Genomic DNA, 23,607 nt, shown 5'->3' with positions numbered 1-23,607 from the left:
ACAGGCAGTTTGACACTTTAAATCAGAACACACTCACTTTTCGGTATCTCCAGAGCTGGTTCCCCTTCATTCCATGACAGTCATAGAGGGTCACAGGGCTGCTGTGGGAAATGGCATCAAAACAAAACTTCTTGGTGTGCTGAGGATCCCCGGGACGGATGTCTTCTCTCCAGCTGAAGGTGAATACCTGCCAGGACAAACAGGACCCTCAGGGTGGCCGGTGCTGGGCACGGTGCTTTCACCAGCAGAATGACAGTATCTTCTAGAGAAAAACCACTTCTACCTCTGGGGACAGGGACTGCTAACTAGGGGAGTCTAAGAGCTACCCCGTGGACTGCCACACAGCATGCTAAATGAGACTGTGCTGCTGCAAACAGCCATGCTAGTTAGCTTGGGTACTAATAGCAGCCTTGGATGTCTCTGCAATGCAGACATACATCACGGATTAAGTGAGCAGCTGACCAATTACAGCCTTTCACAGCTAGCAAAAAAGGCAGAGAGCTACAGGAGCTCTGAGTTAACACTGGCAGTAAACACCTATGTCTGCACAGACAGCCTGCAGTCACCTTGAGAAGAGTCTGTCCCACGTCTTTTGGGACAAGAGAGCAGGAGCCAACAGCTCTCCATCCCACCCCAGAAGGGCAAACACTAGGGCAGTGCTTCCTGGTGGTCTCTTCTGCTGACCCTGCAATGATCTTTTTCAGGTGAAATGAAAGGAGGGTTACTACAGAAGAGAAAGGTTTCTAGCTCTAGTAACTTAGGCACATCCTATGCCTGGCAGTGCTATGGACTTGATGAAAACTGCCAGATGCCAGCACATGTGGCTTGGAAATCCCTGCACCAAGGGGTTGGACCATGGGTGAAGCGTTGGTGAAGTACCACCTCATCCCATGGCTCTGCTCCCTGCCCTGCCCCTTTGACATTGGCTTTTGGCCATGACTTGACACAGCAGAGTGGTCTAGCTGCACACTTAATCTGATGAGCATGGCTTGGCTTAAGACATGTTTTAAGCATCATAGGACTAAATTCCACAAAAGATAAACTTGTTTAAAGGCAGGCACTGGTGTCAACCTTTTGCTTTCTGCTTTGACAACAGCATCTCTGGCAAGGGTGCAAGTGTCCTCTGTGACCAGCACTAGCCAACGTGGTTCTAGCCAGCACAGCCCCCTGCCAGTGCCTGAGGGGAAGAGCTGTTCTGTGGGCTGCTTTTGGAACCAGGTGGAGGAGTGGTCCTCTCTTCAGAGATGTCTCATGGGGCAGTAAGACAAACCAGTAATGAGCAGGGTGCTACTATTTGAAGCAGCGCAGCCAAGAACTTTTGCCGCAGTTCTTGTTCCTGTTTCTGTTTTAAGCCTCTCTTGCAAAAGAAATTACCACAATCATTTAGGCTCAACGCTACACAGAAGTTCAATCACATTATGCTCCTAAACACTAATTGTTCAAGATCCTCCGCATGGAACAGAGGCTTAGTTTTGGACTGCCTGAGTAAATTGTTTTCGTTTCTAGCGTTCACGCATCAAAATTGATATGCAACAACCCTTTGTCTCCTACCACTGGAGCCATCCCCCTGAAGAGTTATGTATGGCTCTGTAATAGAGGCATTGTTTTCTTGATCTTTTCTCAGCTCAGCTGCCACAGTTTAGACAAACTAATATTTCCCTCCCTTTTCTTACAATAAAGCTGTCGTTTCTGGCACCTTATATGTTGAGAGGGTGAATCTATAGCCTGGCCGGTTTCATCTCTCGCCAGCAATGGCTGGGTGTTTATAATGCATTTGCCTCCTGTCAGAAGGATGATAGTAAGCAGTTATTGAATGCTCCTGCGGGTTCATTAATATGCATGATGCTCCTCTATCACTTCTTCCAGCACAACCTTTGAAGTTAATATTCACTTTGTTACATATTACAGCTGCCTTGTTACTGGTTTATTATTTTGGCATATTGTTTTCTTGTGCTCTCTTTGTTCGCTCCCATAACCTCAAAGCAGAGGTGAAAGCTCTGCACAAAGCCTACCAGGCTCCAGACCTCACCACAAGCACAAACCACATCCTGCTGCAAGCCCATCAAGTATAATTAGCACACGAGCCTTGGGGTGCACAACACCCTCTCTTCACCTGACAGAGCTCTGCAATGACCTTCTCAAACATTCAACATTTGTTCTTATAACTTCTCCCTCCCCAAATTTATTTAGGGGCTGATGATTTATCAGAGGGACCGTTACCTGCACGTTGTTCCATGCTGCCTCTCCTCTGTCCTTCACGCAGTTTTCCAGCCTCAGTGGGGATCCCAAGGCTCCATGCTTAGTATCCACACACAGTCCAGTTCCTACATTGCGTATCTGAAATAGTAAATTAGTCACTGAGTCTCCTACTCTTACCAAGTGACAGGAAAGGCGGCTTAAATTGCCTTAAACAGCAGCAGTATTTGTATGAAGATAGCTTTAAGATCCCTCACTTCACTATGTATCTGAGCTGGCAGATGACAGCTAGAAGAAAGCATAGGAATTCAAAAAATGGAGGTACAGTAACCTCCAGGACACAGCAAAACCCATTAGCTACAGGACTGCAGAGCTCACTATGTTGTTGTGTGTAATAATCCACGACTTCACTCCTGGGGTGATTCTTTTCCCAGAACATAGCCGACTTTCAAAACCAGGGGTGGTTTTCCTGGCTTTCAGATGGGAAAGCTAAGGAGCAGAGTAGCTTAACACAGTTGTGTAGCTCTTGGAAATACTACTGCTCAGCTGCTGCCTCTCCCTGGCCCTCCCTGTTGGCATGTTCTGCCTTCTACAAAGTACATAACATGCACAACAAGCCAAGTCTCTATTCTCTCTGTAGCTGTGCACTGATAGAAACAGCTGCCTAACTGCCGCCTTTGATCAGGCCAGCGTAATGGTAGGGGAGTTCTGGTCTTTGAAACATATCAAGCAGGATCTTTAAACACTCACTTGCCACCTCACAGCAAACTGCTTACAGAAACCCAGGGGTAAGGCAACCTTAAATAAACCAACCTGCAACCTGTTTGCCCACTGCAGGTTCCAGAGCACAAACTTGCCTCTCCCCAAGCAGCTGCTGGAGGCTCCACTGGTGGGTAGAACTTTGGCAAGTCCCAAGCGACCTCGTTCATGAACCACTTGAAGCTTTTACAGTTGAGGTTGTTGCGAAGCTCCTTCTGAGCCGCGACATCCCCTGCAGAAAGGTGCCGGTACTCTGGTCTGCGCTGGTAGATGTACTCTGCGTACTCATCCATCCACACCTCTGCCACCCGCTTCAAGTTCTGTGTGGGCAACAGCCACGTGTGAAAACCAGAGGGAAAAGCACCTGAGAACACTCTGCACAAGCTACTGACATTAGCATTCAGAACAGCTCTCCTGCTTGTGCTCGGAAAGGATTTTCATGCACATCCACTCTTTCTCTCCAGCTTCAGGATGAAGATTATTTTTATTATTCTCTAGTTCCAAAGGACTTTTCGAAACATATTTTCAGTTGAGGTCAAAACTGAATCCTGGCACTTGGCCATTATATCTAGTTCCTTGTGGCTAAGAAAAACAACATTAATCAAAGGCTTTTCTTTTTGTTTTCTTCTTTCTGTGAAGAAACTAGTCAGAAAATGATGCTGGTAAATACCACTGGACATTCAAAGGTCCCTGACGAAAAGCTACTTTCTTAAATCCTTCTTATTGCATCCTCTAACCCATCTAGGAATGGGATTTGTTATACTCCCTTCTGGAAAGCTTCAGTTCACAATACTCTTTCTTACCACTATTTTTCAGGTTTTTTTGGTAAAAAGCTGTTTAAAAGAAACTCTGAGATACCATAGGAACACACAACTTTCAGGTAATGACCCTTCACAGGGCTTTACTTCCTAGCAGCAGTGTATTTCACGTATCACAATAAAGCTTAATCCACTCTGCAATTCCAAGCCAGCAATGAACACCCCCCTGTCGAAATAACCACCTTACTGCTCATCACAACACACAAGAGATTGTTGGACCTTCACTGTTCTCTGGCAACAACAGGTACATTGTGGGTGCCACACAGTGCCCTGTGCAGTCATGGCTTCAGTGACCCAGCAGCACTGCCCACCTTGCATGAAGGCAAGCAGGCCAGCAGTGGCCATTTACTACCAAAACCTGAGGACACTGAGAATGAGCAGTGTGCTGACCCTGCCCCAAATGCAGCCTACATACAACTTAAGGTGACTGTATGACCTTAGATGCCAAGAGACAGCCTCTCCTGCACCCTTCTACTATCCCCTTCCAGCACTGTGTGAGTATGCAAGAGCCAAATACTGAATCAAAAGAAATATAGCTCCTTCCTGAAGGGATGGCACAGAGAGGAGAACACTCTATCGCTCTGACAGGTCATTGCTGGGCTGAGTAGTAAATCCAAATCTATAACTAGGGTGATGCCATTAAACAGGGAAGCATTTTAACACTGTGCAAGCCACAAGCCTGCAGAACAGCAGGGCACATCTTGTGGTTTTTTACTCATGCAGCCTTCCTGCTCCTATGAATATTTTCCCCCACCAGAGGGCAATGCAATCCCTTCCTAATTTGGAAATTAACTGGAGAAATCTAGTGCGTGTAGGAAAAAGCTCTTTCCTCTCTGGGCTACACTAGATTAAGAAATAGGATGGCACAAAACATTCTATTGTGGAAAATTACAGCTTGCTCATTCAGTGGTCTGTGATGCTTGAAGCTGAGAGGTCTTTCAAGCTCCAAAACACTGCTGAAGCCTGTTGCTCTTGGGGAACACAGCTATAAAATGACTGAAGTATTATACAGATAAAGCCATATCTTGTTTTTATTGGTGATTCCATAGCCAGTGCCTGATTGCAAAAGTCCCTTCCCAACACCCAGCTATGGCTGATGCCTGGAGCATGGCTGATGCCTGGAGCATATCAGATGCCTGCACATGAGTCTGCAGCTCCTGGGCTCTCTTCCCTTTGTGATACACACCTACCACTGCACAATTTGACCACCGTAAAAGCAGATTTATAGACTACAAAGCCTACATTTGCCTCTCATTGTGGGGTGAGAGGAGACAACAGCACGGTCACATTGCAGTCAGACATCTGTCATGGGTAATGCCATTGCCACTTACTCTGGCCAGGCTGACTCCCGTTGGAACCTTGTATGGAACATATTTTCTGTAGATATGACCAACTCTAGAGCAAGGGATGTCCTCCATGCGACCTCCACACATCCATACCTGTGGAACAGCAGAGATACAGATTCAGTCTTGATTATATAGAAAAAAATGAAGAAGAAAAAAAGACTTTCAAGTAATGACAAAGCTTAACCCGGATTTTTTACTTTAAAGTACACCCTCTCCCCTCCTTGCTTTAGCCTCAAATCCTATAACTACCTGCTTAAAGCCATGCGGCAAGCCTTGATTTAGCACAAGTGCTATCAAGCCCAATAGCTAAACGGTTCAATTTTGCATTCTTTAGAGAAAGGAAAAGAAACAAAAAATCCAAGCACCCAGAAAATAGCACACAGCACACTTTAAATTGATATACATTATTACAGCAATAGTAACCACTATAGTTAAACTAGACTGCCACACAAGACCTGGGTGTAGGCTGTGTAAAAGGGAGGCCATCTCTGTAGTACAGGTCCTGTGTCACGCAAGACACTCCAGGGAATTCAGAAGCCTGTTCAAGTGCCAGAAACCAGAAGAAACTGCTACGTTTTCCTGTGGTTATCACTGCTCTCAGATGGTTTCATTGCTGACATGCACTCACTGCTTTGCAGCCTTACAATTAAGTGGAAATCCCTGCCTGGTAAAAACATAATTAGCTTTAAGAAAACCCTCAGAAAGTCACTGGAGCACATTGCTAGTTGAGAACTACCTTGATGCTTGGTTAATGTCTAGATTTAGGCCCAGAAGTTTCTTTTCCCACCTGGGAAGATTTCATTCTTTGCCAACGCACTGCAACAACCTTCTTTTATTCCTCATTTATGTCATGGATGTAATAATTTCGTCCAAATGAAACCAAAGGAGATGTTTTCTGAATCAGCCAATCTACTTCATTAGGTTTAAGAATTACATTCATACGTGCTTCCCAGAGAGATCTAATGAATACTTAAAAGAAAGGGTATCCTTCAGTATGCAAAACAACCAACTTACTGAATTCTTGAAGCACGACACTGTCTTGCCCTTCAATTTGTCCCCAGATCTTATGTTAATGCCCCAAAGGCAGCACTATTTAAGGAGGTCTGCTGGTGCTGCAGGCTGATGCGGTGTTCCTGATCTCTCCATTCACTGTGGCTAATTTGAGCCACCGCAGTTCATTGTACAATGAGCTTAGTCAACAGCTTCACACATAGCAGGCAATTCCATTAATATTCTATAGTGACAATATTAAATACTTAGCTCAGAAGAGAAATATTTGGCCAAGGCTGCTGCATAATTATTAGCTCTGACACTAAAGTCCTCTGGAGTTTCAGCTCTGTCTACTGGCCCTAATAATTATAGTCATTTGCTGACTGCGTATAACTTAATGGAGGTTGGTTGCTCTCAGTTAGGGGACTGTTTTTCACAGGCAACTTCTAAAGTTCAAGGTACTTAATTACATGTCGTTATAGTGAGAGAGACAAGAAGCAAGTTGACAAACACTCCTTCTACAGAATTTCATTCCTTTTGTCCCTGCTGTGCCTTGAGAAGCTGGTACAGAAGAGATGAAGACGAAAAAAGAAACTAGCACCCGGTGGTTTTGAAGTTTCTAGTGGAATTAGAAATGCTGCTTGTTCTGTAGCTGCTGTGCTTTTTGCTGCAGAGGGCCACAGTGTGATTTCTCTGCTAGGAAATTAACAGATATGCTGAGAAAACAAGAATTTGGGCATGTTTTCTATGGACAGAAATGGTGTGCGCAAGAGCTGCAATAGATCTGGGAACTATAAAAAAACTGCAGGAATAGCTGAAGGACCCTAGAGCTCAGCTGCACAGGCACACACGCTCTTCAACAACCCGCATTCTGAGCCTGTGCGCTGCACCCTGCATCAAGAAAGCCCCTTCTGTTCACATGCAGCTGCATTTTAGTGCAACACAAGAGCGACTGAATGCAAACAGCAGCTCGTGATCCTTGCTGCCTCACCTGCCCCTGATCTCTAAGGGAAGGCTTTCAGGCAGGCCACATTGAATACACATCTCTGAAAACATGACTTCCCTCATGAGAGAAACAGACCCCTGCAGTCAACACGCAGCTAGAGAGAACACTGTCCTTGCACTGCAGATCTTGTGAAGCAATACTGGAGGCAGCACTTATCTGCTGAGCAGTACACTGGAGAGGCAGGGGCTATGGGAAGCTAGATAAAACTGATGCTATGTTGGGCCAGGAGCTCCAAGCAGGTACAAAACTCCAGGCACAGAAGATGACATTACATGAACACATGTAATGATACGATAAGAAAAGCTTCTTAACTGAGTTACTGAACAAGTACAATCCAAGATCAGTTTTATGTGCTCTTTTTCTAATCTTGCTTTAAAATATTTACTCCCAAATGATGCTGTGATTACCAGTGCTGCATGGAGGCACCAGGAAGCTGCCTAATGCCTGCTAGCAGAGCTGAGTGACCCTCCGAGGTACTTTGCCAACTCCGTGCCTTTTTACCATTGTCTCATGCTGCAAGTGACAGTATAGCACTTGCAGTACAAATCTAATTTTAAAAGCATGCTTTCCATTCATTCATTGCTGCTTTGATTTATGTTATTAGTGAGCTGCTTTGTGTGGTGACAGAACTCATTACAACCTCCATAAAGACAATTACCAGTCCTTATCTATAAAACTGGAAGAAGGGGGAGAGGGAAAGAACATGACATGCATTGGTAAAACACAGCTAACAAAAGCATTAGAAAGTTAGAGTTAAAGGTCAGGTGAATCACATCCAGAGGTCTGTCAAGGAATAACTGCTAGTGAAGCAAACCCAAAATAGCTGAGAGGATGCTTCCACTCAGTTAGTGGTATTTGGGTGATTTTAAACAAGGTTACAGCTCACAAGCATAACACAAGAGAACTTACACCGCTATAAATACAGCTTTGTCAAACAACTTAAACAGCACTGTTCTGTGGGGCAGCACCTTGTGCCTTCATGGTAACACTGACTGACACTTATTGTGTTCTCCTTAGGCCAGGGGAGCCAGTTTCGTGTTGTTTTACAGAAGGGTGAGATGATGCCTCATCTCCCTGGCTGACACGACTGCAAACATCAGAGCCCGAACTTCACGCACTTAATCTCAATCAGCCATTTACTAAAATGCCATAAGAACAAGAACTAAAGCTGGCTAGGCAGACAGGGCTTTATACAATGATCTAATCAGATCTCATTAAGAGAGAACAGGAAATTTCTCTTCCTCCTCAGGCACCAATTTTACTGATCTACATTTTGAGCTAGGAATCTAAGAGCTGACAGATCTGCTAAAATTAAGAGAAAGCCTGCCGACATTGAGGTCAATGTGCACACTGCAACAGATTTTACTTCGGGCACAATCTCAGCATAATAAAATAAACACATACAAAGGAAGTAAAATAACAATACCAGTGATATTACTTCCATCTTCTCAGTGGCCGGGAGAGCTGTAACTCCATATTCATAAAACAACTCAAGAGCCTTTGACTCAGCTCGTGTGCTATGAAAGCACAAGATAATATGCCACCTATTCTCTACATGGGAATGTTATGCTGATCCAATTCCCTTCCTGCTATTTCAGAAAACAATGTCATGTAAGAGAGCTGAACCTCTCCCCTCAAGCACCCAATACAATACTGCAGTTCGTGTGTGAACGCCATTATCCGGGTATACAAGGTTTATGGTTTCCATGATGAGGCAATGCTTCCCAAGAGAGGGAAAACACACAAAGGCAAAAGTCAGGCCTTCAAAAGAAAGCTGTCTGCAAGCCACAACAGAAATAAAGACCATGGGATGGAGCAATGGAGAGAAACTGGCTTGTTTGAGCACACCCTGCAAGGTGGGAAGGACACAGCAGATAAGCCAAGGGGGTTCTCTGCATAACAAGGTAGGTGAGAGGATGAAAGCAAGGGCATCCAATAGTGCAGGAAAATCATAATCCTCAGTATTGTAAGCATCAGCTATTCTTGCAGCTGGGACTTATTGCTCTATAAGAGATTAAGGTAGCTCAAAAGGCACTGGGATCTGTGTGTTTGCACAACGCCTGCTCTCACACAATGTACACCAGCACGGCCCCTCCTTACCGTCTGGAGTATCTGAGAGTAATGAGAGCAGTTTCCAATAATCACCTTCCAGAGAGTGGAGGGGTCCACTTTCCTGCTGCTGCTTGGCAGGAGGCTACTCTGGAGCCTGAACCAAGCACACAGCGTGAACAGAGGCCAAAAATTCAAGTCAATGGTCTGAAACCGATGGCTGCATCCCCAGTTAGGGAGGGAGAAGGAAGCCATCCTGTACTGCTGCCGAGCGCCTTAGAATTGAGCAGCATGTGCTGGCTTAAAACAACCACAAAAAAAGCAGCAGGATGCCCGGCCTGTTTCAGTGTGGGCAAACGTGAGCTGCTGGAAAGTGGCGTGAGGATGTGCCTGGAATAAGCAGTGGAGGCTCACAATCAGCGCTAACTTAATATACAACTAGAAATGCTGTCAGAAGCAATCCGTTGGCAGCTGTACCCTGACCACACACCTGCCAGGGGCAAAATGTGCATCAGAAATGTGCTGCTGACATGGGGCAAAGAAGATGCATATCTGAACAGAAGCTATGGAGCACTTGGATCTGTTGGAAAATATGTGACATGTTTTATACAAACCATGTTTATGCTTTGGGAAAAGGATCTGGCAAATTGCAATGATCTACAACCACCAGAATAAGTGCAGTGGATGTTTCCTATTGCTGAAGCAAGGAGTGATGACCAGGAGCACTGCCTATCTCTTTTGCCTTCCCCTTGTCTGTTCTTTTCAGGGCAACTGTCGATACGGCTTGTTTGCACCAAGCCCTCTGCGTTTTAGGAAGGCTTTACAATCTCTAGATTACAAGACAAACATTTCTCAAACTGAAATGATAGATCACGTAAGTGAGGGACATCCGGATTCTCATTCTTTGCTCTTGAAGTACAATGTACAAACTAAAGGACTCAGAACCACTCATAATTTGAGGTATAAAGTACATCCATATTTATGCCTATACAAAACATCACTTTTTCCTCTTCTGTTTCCCCATACCCAAAAAATCAGAGACTATATATTTAAGGAAGAGAAGCATAAAACAATTTAGTGAAGATTGAGTAAGCCAAACAGAATAGAAGCCACAAAAATACTGGAAAAGAGGCAACATGATCACAAGTAAAACTGAGCGTACATAATTGCTGTACAGGGTAGCATTTGCAGTAAGGAAGAATTTAAATGCTTCATAGATACTGCTCCAAATCAAATACAATAATCTCAAAGAAAATGAAGTGGTTACAAAGGCAGCAGAATATAGGATTATGCAGGAACATACTGAAAACCAGAGCTATTAAGTTGTGTTTAGAAGAAGACAGATACATTGTCATTTGGGGTATTCAATTTTGCTCACATCATTGCAGAAAGAGCCAAAAAGACCAGGAAAAACTGTAAGAGAGGAGAGGTATGGAAGCGACTCCCCAAAACCAAAAATACCCCTCAGTGGAGTCAACTGAACAGAGAAACTATGGCTGTAGAGTGAGTAGCAGCGGAGAGGAAAGGTACCAAGTGCCACACAGAAATAGCTGTACACGCTTGTTTACCCTTTCTCCAAAATACAAGCACGTATTCAAAGGTCAGCATCTGGCAACCCACTGAGATGGGGGAGAATGGTGCTTATAGCACACAGATCTGCAAAGCAGTTTGCCTGGAGCATTCTGCAAGCAGGGTTCAGGGAAAAGTGAGGCTCATTTGAACAAGGGTAATGCCTGCCACTAAAATTCAAGACTGAAATCTTTCTGTTGCATCTGGTGCGGACCTGAAGGAGGAAACACCCTGACCTGTAGAAGTACTGGGTTATAGGCACTGATATAGCCAGGTCAAGAGAAGGAAGACGCCCATGCTTTCTGCTTGAATGTGGAACAGATTGACTCCATCTCTAATTTAGAAATTTCTGTTTTAAGAGATTGAGAAGACCCAGCAAACTACAAACCAGCAGTTATGGTTAGAAAGTTTGTTTCTAATCTAAAGTTCACCTACATTTTTCGGTCCCTCCAGCATGCTACGTTTCCTAGTGATGTCTGGTGTATGCATTTCACACAAGGAGCAAGGCTTCTATCAATAGAGTTTGATGCATCCTCCAGCTAAATATTTTCAGAGGTGCTAAACACTGATGGCTTGCCTTCAGACTGAAAGTTTCTTCTGAGAAGGAAGCAGAGCCAGGTGATGACAGAAATACGTATGATCTCAAAACAGAAAGACAAGAGGCTCCTAAATAAACTTGTTTATTTCCAGTCTCTCAGCAACAGAGCCCTGGGGTTTAAAATAAAGGCAGAAAACCTGTAAAGCACAGTCTATACATGGCGAAAAAGAACATGCTTATGGAAAAAAGACCCCTACTCCTGGTGAGGCTGGAGAAGGCCAGATCTGATGCAATGGATCAAAGACCAGCAGTACAAAAAGAATACCTGCACCCACAACTCTCAGGCCAGGAATGGGTTCTTTGTTGAAGCTGTGCCGTAAATTTGGCACCCTTAGAATCTGAATTCCCATTAGATAATAAATAATATGAAAGCAGGTACCCCACATCTAAACCCAGAGGTCTAAATTATTTGACAGTGCCTCTTTAACTACAAAATCTCAGTCTGCTTCTAAAGGTAAAAACGTAGCTCTGAGCTCACCAGGAAATGTCATAGCTTCATAAATTCTGTGAACAAACCTTCTATTCTTTCAATTCCAGCAGAATTATTACATCTATCAGCCACAGATGAATGTATCAATTTATCTTAATTTCTGAAAATACACTGAGCTTCTTTCAGTTAAAACTTCATTTTTCTGTTGCACAATGAAAGAAAAAGGGGGTCTTTGCAGAGATTAATTAAAGCCAATTTATCCCTCCATAAATTACCATCTCTGGACTGAAATAAAACACTGTGTTTCAGAGAGGATAAGCAAACAGATGAATGAAGTGGTCTTATTTCCTGCAGATCGAGCAGTGTGACTGTCTGCTGTGGCATTAGAGACAAAGGGCTTCCCCAGCCACTATCATCACTCTTGGAAACCAGCATTTCCTAAAAGGGCCAAGGAAAAGAGGCTGAATATTGCCACTGCACCTCCTGCAGAGAATGACAGCGTTACACAATTTCATCACATGCAACACAAAGAACTGGCTCTAACTGCAATGACATCTCCAAAGAGGGTGCCCTCACCCCTCCCTTCCTGCTACCACTATAGAGAAGGGACCTCTGATGTGACTTTATTACTTTAGGTTTGTTTATGAGCAAACAATGGCAGAAAAGACTTTGTCTTCAAAACAGTGTCTCTTTTTCCCCATTGTTTGCTGTATGGTAAGCAGCACACAGTGAGTATACACGGTAACATGGCTTGCAGAATACAGCTGGATATGCCTTTGAATTGCATAGAGGCATTGGGATTTAGCAATCTGTTTTGTAAGAGATCAGCCATGACTCGTTTGTCAGGAGAAACATAAGGAATTTTAACTGCTGACGCTAAACTGTGCCCTATGTTAGCACTGCTACCTTCTTCTGGCCCCATGCAGAGGTCAACTGGCTTAGGTCAGTAGCATCCAAACACCTGTAAGGTTATGTATTTAACCTGTGAAAGAGAAACCACACAGCAGTCCAAACAGTTTAATGTAGAAGTCTCTACTCAGTTCTCTGTAGACTATCGAAAGGATTCTCATCACTGAAGAGAAAACTAGCCATCTGCCTTCAGTGGTCTGGGACATTCCAGTAGGTTTCCTAGAATAGATTTCAGAGTGCCATATTCCAAGGTAACACAGGTACCAGAGGTCTTCACGGGTCACAGTGACTCGTTACTATTGGTATGCAGTTTTGGTTGTCTAACTCTTATTTTAAAGCCTTCAACTGAACAGCTTGGTCAATCAGTAAGTAACAGAAATGTCCCCAAGCCAGACAGTTAATGATCTGAAGTCATTGCCAGCAACAGTGTTGTTATTCCAATTGTTGAGTATTTCTTACAGGGTAATTAATAGCCTCAGTTCCTTGCAGCCAGGAGTCAGATGGATTGACTATAGACAGTAAGTTACTCTCATCTTTGGGAACTCAAGCTCAGAACTGAGGTACGCTATTGGACAAACACTGAGCTGCCAGAATCCTCCTCCCCTCAAGGAGGGTATTTCATCATCTTGCCGGGGTGAGTACTAAGAAGCCTAAAGTCAGAGAGCTCCACACAAACTGACTTACCCTTGCTGGGAGGAGCGCACACATCTGAAGCTGTGACCACAGAACGGGGGACACCCCAGCTAATCATGCTCCAAAACTGACCCTCACAAATGACTGGTCACATCAGTGCTGTTTCTTCTGTGTACTATCTTACTACTCCCAGCTCTTTCACCTTTTAATCACACACAAAAGCAAGGACAAGATAGATCATTCACATTCTGTGCCTCGGAACAATTCTTACTTTTCAAAACAGAAGTAATTTCCAGAGAACATAGCTCACCTTAAAGGATATTTCATACTGCTCTCCTCCCCATATCTCCAGACCTGCATCATACCCTCCCAGCTCCCAGAACCACTTTCTATCGACTGCAAACAGTCCTCCAGCCATTACAGGAGACCTTAAGGAAAAACCAGACTCCATATTACAAACACATTCAAAGATACAGATCTCTGGCTAAACATTTAAAAAACAAAGCAAGATTTGACAAATATTCTTTTCACCACCCAGTGTTCTGGTGCCTTTGCAGCCCTATCAGAGCATCAAACAGTTGTTTTTGCATTATCTACTAAATTTCCCACTTAAAGATGAGGAGGACGAGACCAGGCTCCCTTCAGAACTAGTCAATGCCTCTCCTCCAAGCAGTCAAAAGAGTTCACCATGAAATGACAGGATATAACCTCTCCCATTGGGACCCATATGCTGCACATGGGATGCTGTGTCTCAGTAATACAGTCAAGTCATTGAGCTTGACCTCAAAAAGTGTTGTTGGAACACTGCATAACTATAAAGGACAGCAGAACTGTCTCAATGTTGGCAAGCACAGCAACAGCAGAACATAACTTGATCGCAGATTTACTTCTGCAATGCACTGCAATCATCAAAATTGCTGTAATTATACTGCTAGTTTTTCTTCTTCCCCCACCTGGGAATGACATATAAGCTGCCATTGGTTTGTTGTTTTTGGCAGAGCATTAGCGATAGTAAGTTATGTTTGAAAGATTTCAGTAATAAATGACCACATTAAATGTTACACATTACAGTTTTAAATGAAATGTTAACTTCTGTGGGAATTAAGGTGGCAAAAAATAGCAATGAAAAGGAGAGTGTTCACAGCTACTACACAATGCGTTTCTTTTAGACCAACTAAGCAAACAGCTGCCAAAAAGCAAGTAGCTTAACACCAGCTTCTGACTTTTACTACACTGAGGTGTAAACCAACCCTGTAACAGGGTGTTCTTTTGTTAGATAGCTCTTCGCACACTTCGTTTCAGTAACTTACTCAAAGGGATCACTGGGATCAAGTTTCTGTAACTCAGGAGGAATAGGGATCCTCTTGTAATACATCTCCCAGTCAAATGCACCTCGCATTGCGTCTCCAGCCTGAGTCTCATATCCAAAGTGGTCATGATCAATAACATCAATCATAGGGCAAACGATAGTCTTGCGGTTTCGGGCAATGCGATCTGAAGATTGGAGAAACATGTTAGAAAACCTGCACCAGCTGGTTCCTTTGACCATGAAATTACAGAAGAGTAATCAAAATACAAAGTTGTCCAAGAATGACATAGTTTTCTTCCTGTTCATTCTTTTGGGCAGATGCTCCAATTTGTATCAATTCATCTGGTATTTCTGCAACGAAATATTCAAGCTTGAACTACTGAGATAAAACCACCAGACACTCATGCTACAGTGGCCATTACTGTGAGAGTGGTGAGGCGCTGGCACAGGTTGCCCAGAGAAACTGTGGTTGCCCCATCCCTAGCAGTGTTCAAGGCCATACTGGATAGGGCTTGGAGCAACCTGGTCCAGTAGAAGGTGTCCCTGCTTGTCGATGAGCTTAAAGTCCCTTTCAACCCAAACCATTCTATGATTCTATGATCACCCAGGAGCAGAACAGAAAGACACAGGCACACTACCACAGATACCTAAACTGCCAGGCTGAAAACAGACATCCTGTACTTAGTGAACAGTCCTCATTTTAACGAGCAACCAGGATGTGAACCCTTTCTGCACTGATTCAAAGCCAGGGCAATAACCTATCGTAGCACCTACCTTTAACTGCTATGCCAGAATCTGGCAGGAAGCGATCCAGACTAATGGCATTACTACTCTCAGCAGGCTCAAGAAATGCAAGTGTACCTCCTCCTCTCAACCTTTTCTTCCAACCAAATAATACAACATAGGATTAATTCCTGCATAAACATCTGGAACTTCTTAAATACTTTACTACTGAGACGGTCTCTTGTTGGAAGTTAACTTTCGGAGCAGAGGCGACAAATGATGTTTCGGCTTCCAATGCACGTCTAACAAATCCTTTCTATGCTTTAAAATTAATGCATACTCTACATGTTCTCATTTAAATGGCATTTGAGCTAATTCTGTCCTCCTTCCCCGCGGCTCATGAAGCAGCAAATGTTTTATACTATTGCCAGATACAAACTGTAGTGAAAGCAACAGTATATTACCATCCAGCAATCCTGCTGACAAGTATAACTGGTTTTCTTATACCTCCCCTTGACCGTTGGTGCCACAGTTCATTCAATGAAGTCACACCACAGAGAGTTTTGACAGGTCACTTGCAATAGGGTTGTGAAGGAGTTTTGTAGTACCTGCATGCCTCTGGCCAGTACCAACAGAAGGCACTGTCCTTTCAATTAGTCATCCCTGAAAAGAACTGACGACGTAAAACTGATGCCTCCTTAAAGATGAAGCACTGCCTTGGAAAGGACTGCATATGTTCTACAAAGACATACCAGCAGCTGTCATTCACAAGAAGTATTTTCCACAGGCTTGCAGACTATGAAGTTAAATATAGTTCTATAGGAGAAAAAAATACCTAAAATCTACTTAAAAACTATATGTAAAGATCTTTCTGATTCATAAAGCCATTCCTCTGCAAGCTGTTGAATGACCATGTGATAGTTCAGCCTTCTAGCAAGATATAAATGACTTAAGATTTCATTTAGCAAGGAAATAGAAGAATATGATCTCTGCTTTTTAATTAAGCAAAGCATATGATAGGGTTATTATACAGTACAGGACTCTAGAATGGAAAAAATTAACGGCTATAAAAGTTTCCAACAATCACCCAAGTCTTGTGGGTGGTTTGTTTTTGCTTTTAAGACATTTCATCTTCCTTTTGTTCACTTACAGCATGAGGGGAAAGCAGAAGGTGCCAGCTCTTCAGCAGTTCAGTATTCAGCCATGTACAGCACCACACACTTACCTAGCAGAGGCGGCAGCCAGTTCACGTTGGCCTCGCAATGGGAATCCAAGAAGGTGATGACATCCCCTATGGCCACAGAGGCCCCCAGCATCCGAGTCCTTATGAGCCCTTCTCTCTTTTTGGTTCGGAGGATTCTTACATTTGGGAACTGGGCCATGTAATCCTCCAGGCGTTTCTTCAGGTGTTCTGCATGAAAATGAGAAATGTAATCATTGTAACAATTAATTTCTTAAAAATGTCATTCCTTCTTTACCAGAAAGAGCTATCTTTGGAAGTATGGCCTGAGCAGTTAACAAATGCAGTAACAGGAAAAAGGAAGAATGATTTCCTTTAAATCCAGGGTTTAAACATAACTGCTTAACCGACTCCTGAAGATGTTCCAAAACCTTAGAAGCAGTAAACAATAAAAAGAACAACTAGGAGAAGATGGAGGAGTGCAGGATGAGAAAGAAAGCAGCAGAGGAAGAGCAATAAGAAACCAGGCAGCAGAACTCTGGGAGAACTTTATCAGAGCAGATTCTATGACACTTTTGTGGAAAAGCAGTGTAGCTTAGAAGAGACACAGGCCAATTTACTTCCAGAAGTAAACACTCAGCGGATTTAAGTTGCTTTGGGTTTCCTCAAAACATACATGACCATCTATCTACTCATGCATAAACAAACAGCAAAAAGCCTAGTCAGCCATCCCTCCAAGCCAGCACAGCAGGCATAGCCACTGCGTGTGTCTGGATGGCTTCATTAAATGCTTATCAGAGGAGATATTTGCATTTAAATACGGAAATATTTACGCTACTGAATATGGACTGAAGCCACATCTGAATTAGCACAGACATTTGTAGTCACCACAATTAACAAGAATTCAAACAGGGGAGCTGCAGAAGATTACTGAGTGATCAAAACAATAGACAGCTTGTTTAGAAGTGGAAAGAAAAAGCTTGGTCTACATAAAGAGTGAGGGGCACACAGCTGTCTTTACATCAAAGAGTGAAGCACCAAAGAAAAACCTAAAAATAGGCTAAAAGCTGACGCTGGCCTAACTGCTAATGGGTTGATCTTTAGGCATCTGAAGTTTTGACTGACTTGACAGCAAACCCCATTCACAGCGTGCCAGGGACTGTTCATTAATGCACCATCCTATCCACTGCCATCAGCAACTGATCAAGGAAACGAGCCTTGCTAGGCAAAAGCTACTTTGTCAAATCTAAGCAATTAACTAATCTTAAAATCTCACACAACACAACTTGAATAGAGGCAATCATTCAAATACAAATAACCTCACAGGCTTATTTGCCTTGACTACAGGGAACACATCCACTCCATTCTGCATAGCAGAGTCTTCCTTGGCTTCCAAAGCAGCGATGAAAGGCAGGGGCTGAAAAGGCAGCCAGTGTGAGAACGGAACAGGGCACGGGGGAAGCCAGGTATTGGAATAAGTCTCTAAAAAGAGCAAAGGGGCAAATAAACTTCACTAAGTCATAAAACTCTGACGGTGCTGACCCAGCAATTGTGCTTCAGGGTTTTAGCTACTGGAGGAAAAAAATGGGCAAAATCCCTATGACTAACACACAGTCTGCACCTCCTTTTTGAAGCAGCTCTCACCTGCCTTCCTTCAAACACCACCCAGATCAACTTTGCTTTTGAGGTATCCCTACCAAGCACTTTGCTCTTTTCAAAGCTTTATTTAACATCCCCCAGGATTTTTTTGCTCACAAATGCATTTTAGTGTTTTGCCTGACAGGTCTAATTGTCCCACAATATCTACGTATCCCTGCTCAATAGAGCCCTTCTCGCTGTCTAGCACGCTTTTCCATCACCCTTTTCAAGTCTCTTTTGAATAGATCCTCTCAAGCAACCAGAAATTTTGTCCACTCAATTACAGATTTTTCAAATAAGGGCCTTCCATAGAAACTAGATATGTTATTATTGCAGCTGCCTTCATCCTGAAACAGTGGGTAGGCTCAACAAGAACAAATAGAAAAGCCGCCACCACCACTGTTTAACATCACAGCTCATCCCTCGCCATTGTTAGTTTATCACAGAGGATTAGTTCATCAGAAAAGAGAACAAACAACCCTCGCTTCAAGCATAAATCAGCTAAGCCGAAGACGGAAGGTACACGTTAGTGAATCTACCAAAGATAAACATGAGAGTGGCTGCTGGTGCTCATTATAGGTACGCACAGGAAGGAGGTAACCGTCACGCAGATGCTCAGGGTCTGATTCCCCTAACAATAGCCACAGATTCTGCAGCACTTGCAAGATCAGACCCCACAATATTTAAATTATCTAAACCAGACCTACGAAGTCTTAAAAAATCCAAAGCTCCAAAGCAATGGAAAAATCTGTATATATTTTCTCCAACTCTTATTTTGCTGGAAACAAGCAAATGAGACCGTGAAAGATCCCAGAGGTTTGTCTTCCACCTGTGTACTGGTCATTTTAGGTTTCGGCATCATATACCTGTCTGAACTGTCCTGGTTTGGTGTGCGCTCTCATATGGGATGACACCTGAAGGCAGCCTAACCCATTCCTCCAAGGGTATGAGCATGGCCCAGCTAAGCCTGCCATCGGGAAACACAAGCACAGCTTTGGATCTGGTCCCACACAGGAAGACATGCACCAGCAAGTGAATAAAAGTCACTGGACTTGGCTGTATTTGTCATGATGATGATGGCTGCTCTGCTACACACAAACTGAAGACAGGTTGATTTGTGTCTATTAATGAATAAGAAGAACTGAGGTATTTCCCTGTTTTCATAGCATGACAGGAGAAAAGGCAGCATAGGAGCCACAGAGTTCTCAGGCAAGTACTTTGCAAAGAGACACCAAGTAGCCTAATTCACTGACTTCCCATTCCATTCCCAAATGCTGGGTTTGCTTCTTTAGCACTTACTTACTATGTTTCCGTAGTAAAGAAATACCAAAGCATTTCACACTCACAGCACATAGCCTGCTCTGTGTTGCACTGTTAAGAAATATCTCACACATTGGGAATCTTCTTATGCCATTGATGGCTGGAGGAAGCAAGGTACTCCATCAGCACCCATGTGTGATGCAGGGGACACACGTTCCAAGTCCTTGAAGCCAGGAGCAATGATGCTCAGATGAGCTGCTCCCAATCGCTGCAGAAAAAGTCATGCTTGATCACTGCATTTTATAAGGTTAAGACTAATGTACCATGAACAGCAAGTGAGCAGAATTTATTGTATCTACTTCCCCTTACTAAAGAGTCACAGACTGTGAAGCAACCTCACAAACAACGAACAAAGCACAATAAAACATACTTTTTAAAGACAAGGCTTCTTATTTCCTTATCTGTGTGCTATTCGTGCATCCAGCCTGGTCTCTATACACTCAGAAAACAGTTATTTCATTCTATTACAAGTATTGTCACAATTAAGTCAATTTCTGCTTTTAAAAGAAAATCTCAGAAAAACAAACAAGTGGCATTAACTGCTACAAAATTTTATGAGGCTTTAAAAAAATATATTATGGAATCTTGTCACACTGAGTAATTTTTAGTACAAGGGCAATTTTCTTTAATGAAAGTTGTTAGGTGAACTGGATGGATTCCAATGGCTGTGCCTACACTGGGCAAAGTAATAGAGCCCAAGCATATAAATGAGAGTAAGATTATCTGCAGATTAAAAACTAGGCTGGTAGCTTGCTAACAGACTTTGCAATAAACTTGATATACAGTGTATACATTAACAGTACCAGTCAAGAACTACTGCTTTATTTTGAGCTGTAAATAAAACTGTATGAAGATAGCAGAGAAGCCTCAACAGCAGTCCCGCTTAACATAAGCGGTCCCAAAGCTGTTAGACTTTTTTCCTCTATATGAAACTCCTATGGTGGTCTGACTGCACTTCATCCTTCTGGCCTCGTCATCCAAAAGCAGCTGCCTGCAGATTGGATGCCACCAATGAAACCAGAGTTCCCTCTGCCCTACAGTATCCTGCCTTTTCCTGATGTGCTTTGCTTCAGTTTACACTCAAAAGGCTGAAGATATGAAGACAGGAGAGCCACTGCACTTTGGAAAGCCAGGGAACCTTCCTCCTCCTGCTGAAGGGGACATGGCACAGGCAGAGAGGACTGGAGCACCTGCAGAATTCCCGTTAAAGCAGACAGGGCTGGTTTCCCTTCCCTGCAGTTATTTTACTGCTTTCCAACCACCAAAACCTGAAGTGCAACTGTTCATCTGTTTACAGGTTATCCCGGCCTCCTGTTCCTACCCTTCCATATGCAGACATGCTTGTTTAAGATTACAAATGAATCCATTCATCTTTACTTAGATACTCAGCCTTAACGTGCTGTTTAACAATTTAAGAATGAATTAGACTTCTTCCTGAATCCATCACAATGTGCAAGCCAAGGCTCCCTGAAATAGAAAGCTCTACATCACTGAAATTAACTTCTCTCCCTGTTTTGGTGCAGATGAGTAATCCTTTAAATAGCAAAATGTGCTGTTATCCAAACAGGCAGCACTTACACTAGTTTTAAATTTCTTCCAATGTTTTCACAAGTTGATCACTGAAGTTGGTTGGGAGGATAATAAACTGATTTAATAAATTGTACTATGAACACCAGTCTCAATAATAGCAAACTGATTAAGCTGGTGACAGCTTTCCAAGCTGAATCTTCCTACAAAGAAAGATGAAAAGAGCTTGGAAGCGAGAGAATTAATATCTGTTGCTTCACTGATTACAGTTCTGTAGTAATCTCTTAAAGGGAAGGGGGTCCAGTTCTCACTGTATCAGTCTTGGGGCTCAGCACATTTTTACAAACAAAACCTGGGTGGGGGAAAAAGGGTTTCTGTGCATGGGACAATAACTGAAAGCGTACAACCCACTAGCTAATACAGCAGTCATCACTCTTTAGACTGTAACAAAGAGAGTTAGGTTTCTGAAAATCTTCCTTTGTTCCCTTTCTAAATATTTTAAAGCCAATCTTCCATTTTAGGAACAATAAATGCACAAAAGTGGAAGTGTGGGCTGTAAGAAATAAGCCAGACTGCAAGTTACTAGGGCAGAGACCTGGTGTGAGCCTGTGCTGCGTGCTTTGATGAACTCAAGCGCATTAACTTCTGCTGTCTTGCCTGTATCATCAATCACATCCTGAATTTGCAAAGGGAACTTTCTCACAGCTTCCTGTACCCTACAGCAGACGTCCAAACCCTGCTCAGTTATGGCTTCAGGAGATACTAGTACTGAATGCAGAGACAAACATGCAATCTTAAAATGAGAAAAATCCACATTTACTAGCATGAACATCTAAATACTCCCAGACCTTAGGGAAAGTTTAGTAGCCTGCATTTCCAAGCAGGAAAATACACAGGGAATAATCATCTCAGCTACAGCACCACCTTTTAAACTCTCAGGAAAGTTTCATTTGTAAAGGAAGTCTATTCCAACTGTTTCTTCCTGAGGGAATACAGAAAAATCCATTTACTCATCCTTCCTTCATGCTGTAAGGTTTAAGCACCTTTTGTTCATTAGGAGCAGTGAAGCCAACCTGTGGTGTTATGCATCACAGTTCTTAAATCCTGCACACTGACTCCCTAGCCAACCCACAGCATCAGTTTTTCCTCCTGTGCCATAACCCGTATTTCCCAGGGCAATCATGCTCATCAGTTTACTCTTCTCCCTTCCTATTTGATTAAATATGTATCAAGATTAAAGCATCCACTTAGGTTTTTCCTCTTCTGTTGACTACATTTGATCTAAAGAGGTGATTTTGTGACTCTCAGTGATTTCCTTGTTGATTGCTTTTAACATCACAGAGACTGCTCTGCTGACATACAAACTCTGCAGGTTTTGGCCTATGTAGCCTCTGCAGCTGCTGGAACAGGAGCAAGCTCCTTGCAGCACACTTAATATTCAGCTCAAGCTTGATGTAGTCATGGTGACTAGCACGAAGGGCATTGCTGTCCCAAATACTGCCTTCAACCCGCGGGATCTGTGCCCTCATCTTAAGACCAAATAAGTGGTTTTGATTATTCAGTTGTTTAACCAAGGGAATGTCTGTGCTCCTGCTTAATGCTAACACGCCTCTACTAAATTGATGAACACTGTATGGGCAGATGAAAACACTGAAAAACATTAAGACAACCTACCATATCAATAGCATTACCACTTCCAGCAGTCTGAGGCTGATACATACCAGTTCGGGATCCTGTGAATTTATACTCTCCTTTCCACACTAGAGTTACAAATCACGAGAAAGCACATCAGTCTTTAATTGCCTTTAATCTGCATCACTGACTGCTTTCTGAGCACTGGAGAGAAAAGCGGGAGTGCAAATGTGTTTCAGAAGTTTGCTCACAAGACAGAACCCAATTGAATACAACTCCTCTGCAACCCACAAGGCTTCAGAACAGAGTCAGAGCAAGCTGATGTGCTTGAGGGGTGTTTGCTTCTCTTGAGCATTTGAGTATACATTCACTGTTGATAGCTATATGTATCATATACACTGGACTGTATATCATGACATGAACCTAAAAGCCTACAACTGACAGCAAGACAAAGGTTGCCATCATTTGGGGAGATGCAGGCAGATGAAGCGTAAAGACATTTCAAGCTGGAACATCATGGAACATATCAAAGCTGCAAGATTAAAGCCTTAAAAGTCACTGAGTTTTTTTGTGGAACAAAAGCAAAAAATAAATGAAAAAAACAACCCAAACCAAACCAGTCCTCAGAGATTCAGCTTTGCCTTTATCGGCAGCATTCATGTACAAAAAATTTCCTGGCCTCAAAGTATTTGCTCTGTGCAAACCAACAGGAAAAGAAAGATTCCAGAATTCTACTCCAGAATTTTGCCGTCTTAGAGACTACTCCATTAGGTCCATGATGTAACCCACTTGAAAGTTGCTTTGATTTGGTAGGAATGCATCCCTTTGGAGTCCAAAGGCTTTTATCTCAAGTGGCTAAGTGAGGAAGAACAACTATAAAGCCTAAAATTAATAGAACAGCCCTACAAAATCTTTGCTTTGGCATTGCAGCCAAATGGAATACTGGAAAACTAACTGATAATCCCTCATTCCTAC

General features: G+C 43.1%; 1 protein-coding gene across 1 annotated transcript in view; it reads right to left on the bottom strand.

Moving 5' to 3' along the window:
* GALNT10 (polypeptide N-acetylgalactosaminyltransferase 10) overlaps nt 1–23,607 on the bottom strand; it is an 83,029-nt gene that overhangs the window by 5,141 nt on the left and 54,281 nt on the right. The window contains exons 5-11 of the mRNA XM_030504654.1: nt 16,561–16,746; nt 14,614–14,797; nt 13,614–13,731; nt 5,105–5,212; nt 3,054–3,275; nt 2,221–2,337; nt 38–187 (exon numbers count right to left, since the gene is read on the bottom strand). Of these exons, the coding sequence (XP_030360514.1) occupies nt 38–187; nt 2,221–2,337; nt 3,054–3,275; nt 5,105–5,212; nt 13,614–13,731; nt 14,614–14,797; nt 16,561–16,746 (1,085 nt within the window). The remainder of the gene's footprint in view (nt 1–37; nt 188–2,220; nt 2,338–3,053; nt 3,276–5,104; nt 5,213–13,613; nt 13,732–14,613; nt 14,798–16,560; nt 16,747–23,607) is intronic.

This window comes from Strigops habroptila, chromosome 12, assembly GCF_004027225.2.
Source record: "Strigops habroptila isolate Jane chromosome 12, bStrHab1.2.pri, whole genome shotgun sequence".
NCBI classification, from domain to species: Eukaryota; Metazoa; Chordata; class Aves; order Psittaciformes; family Psittacidae; genus Strigops; species Strigops habroptila.
The sequence above is the reverse complement of the archived record's forward strand: the minus strand, read 5'-3'. Positions and strand labels throughout refer to the sequence as shown.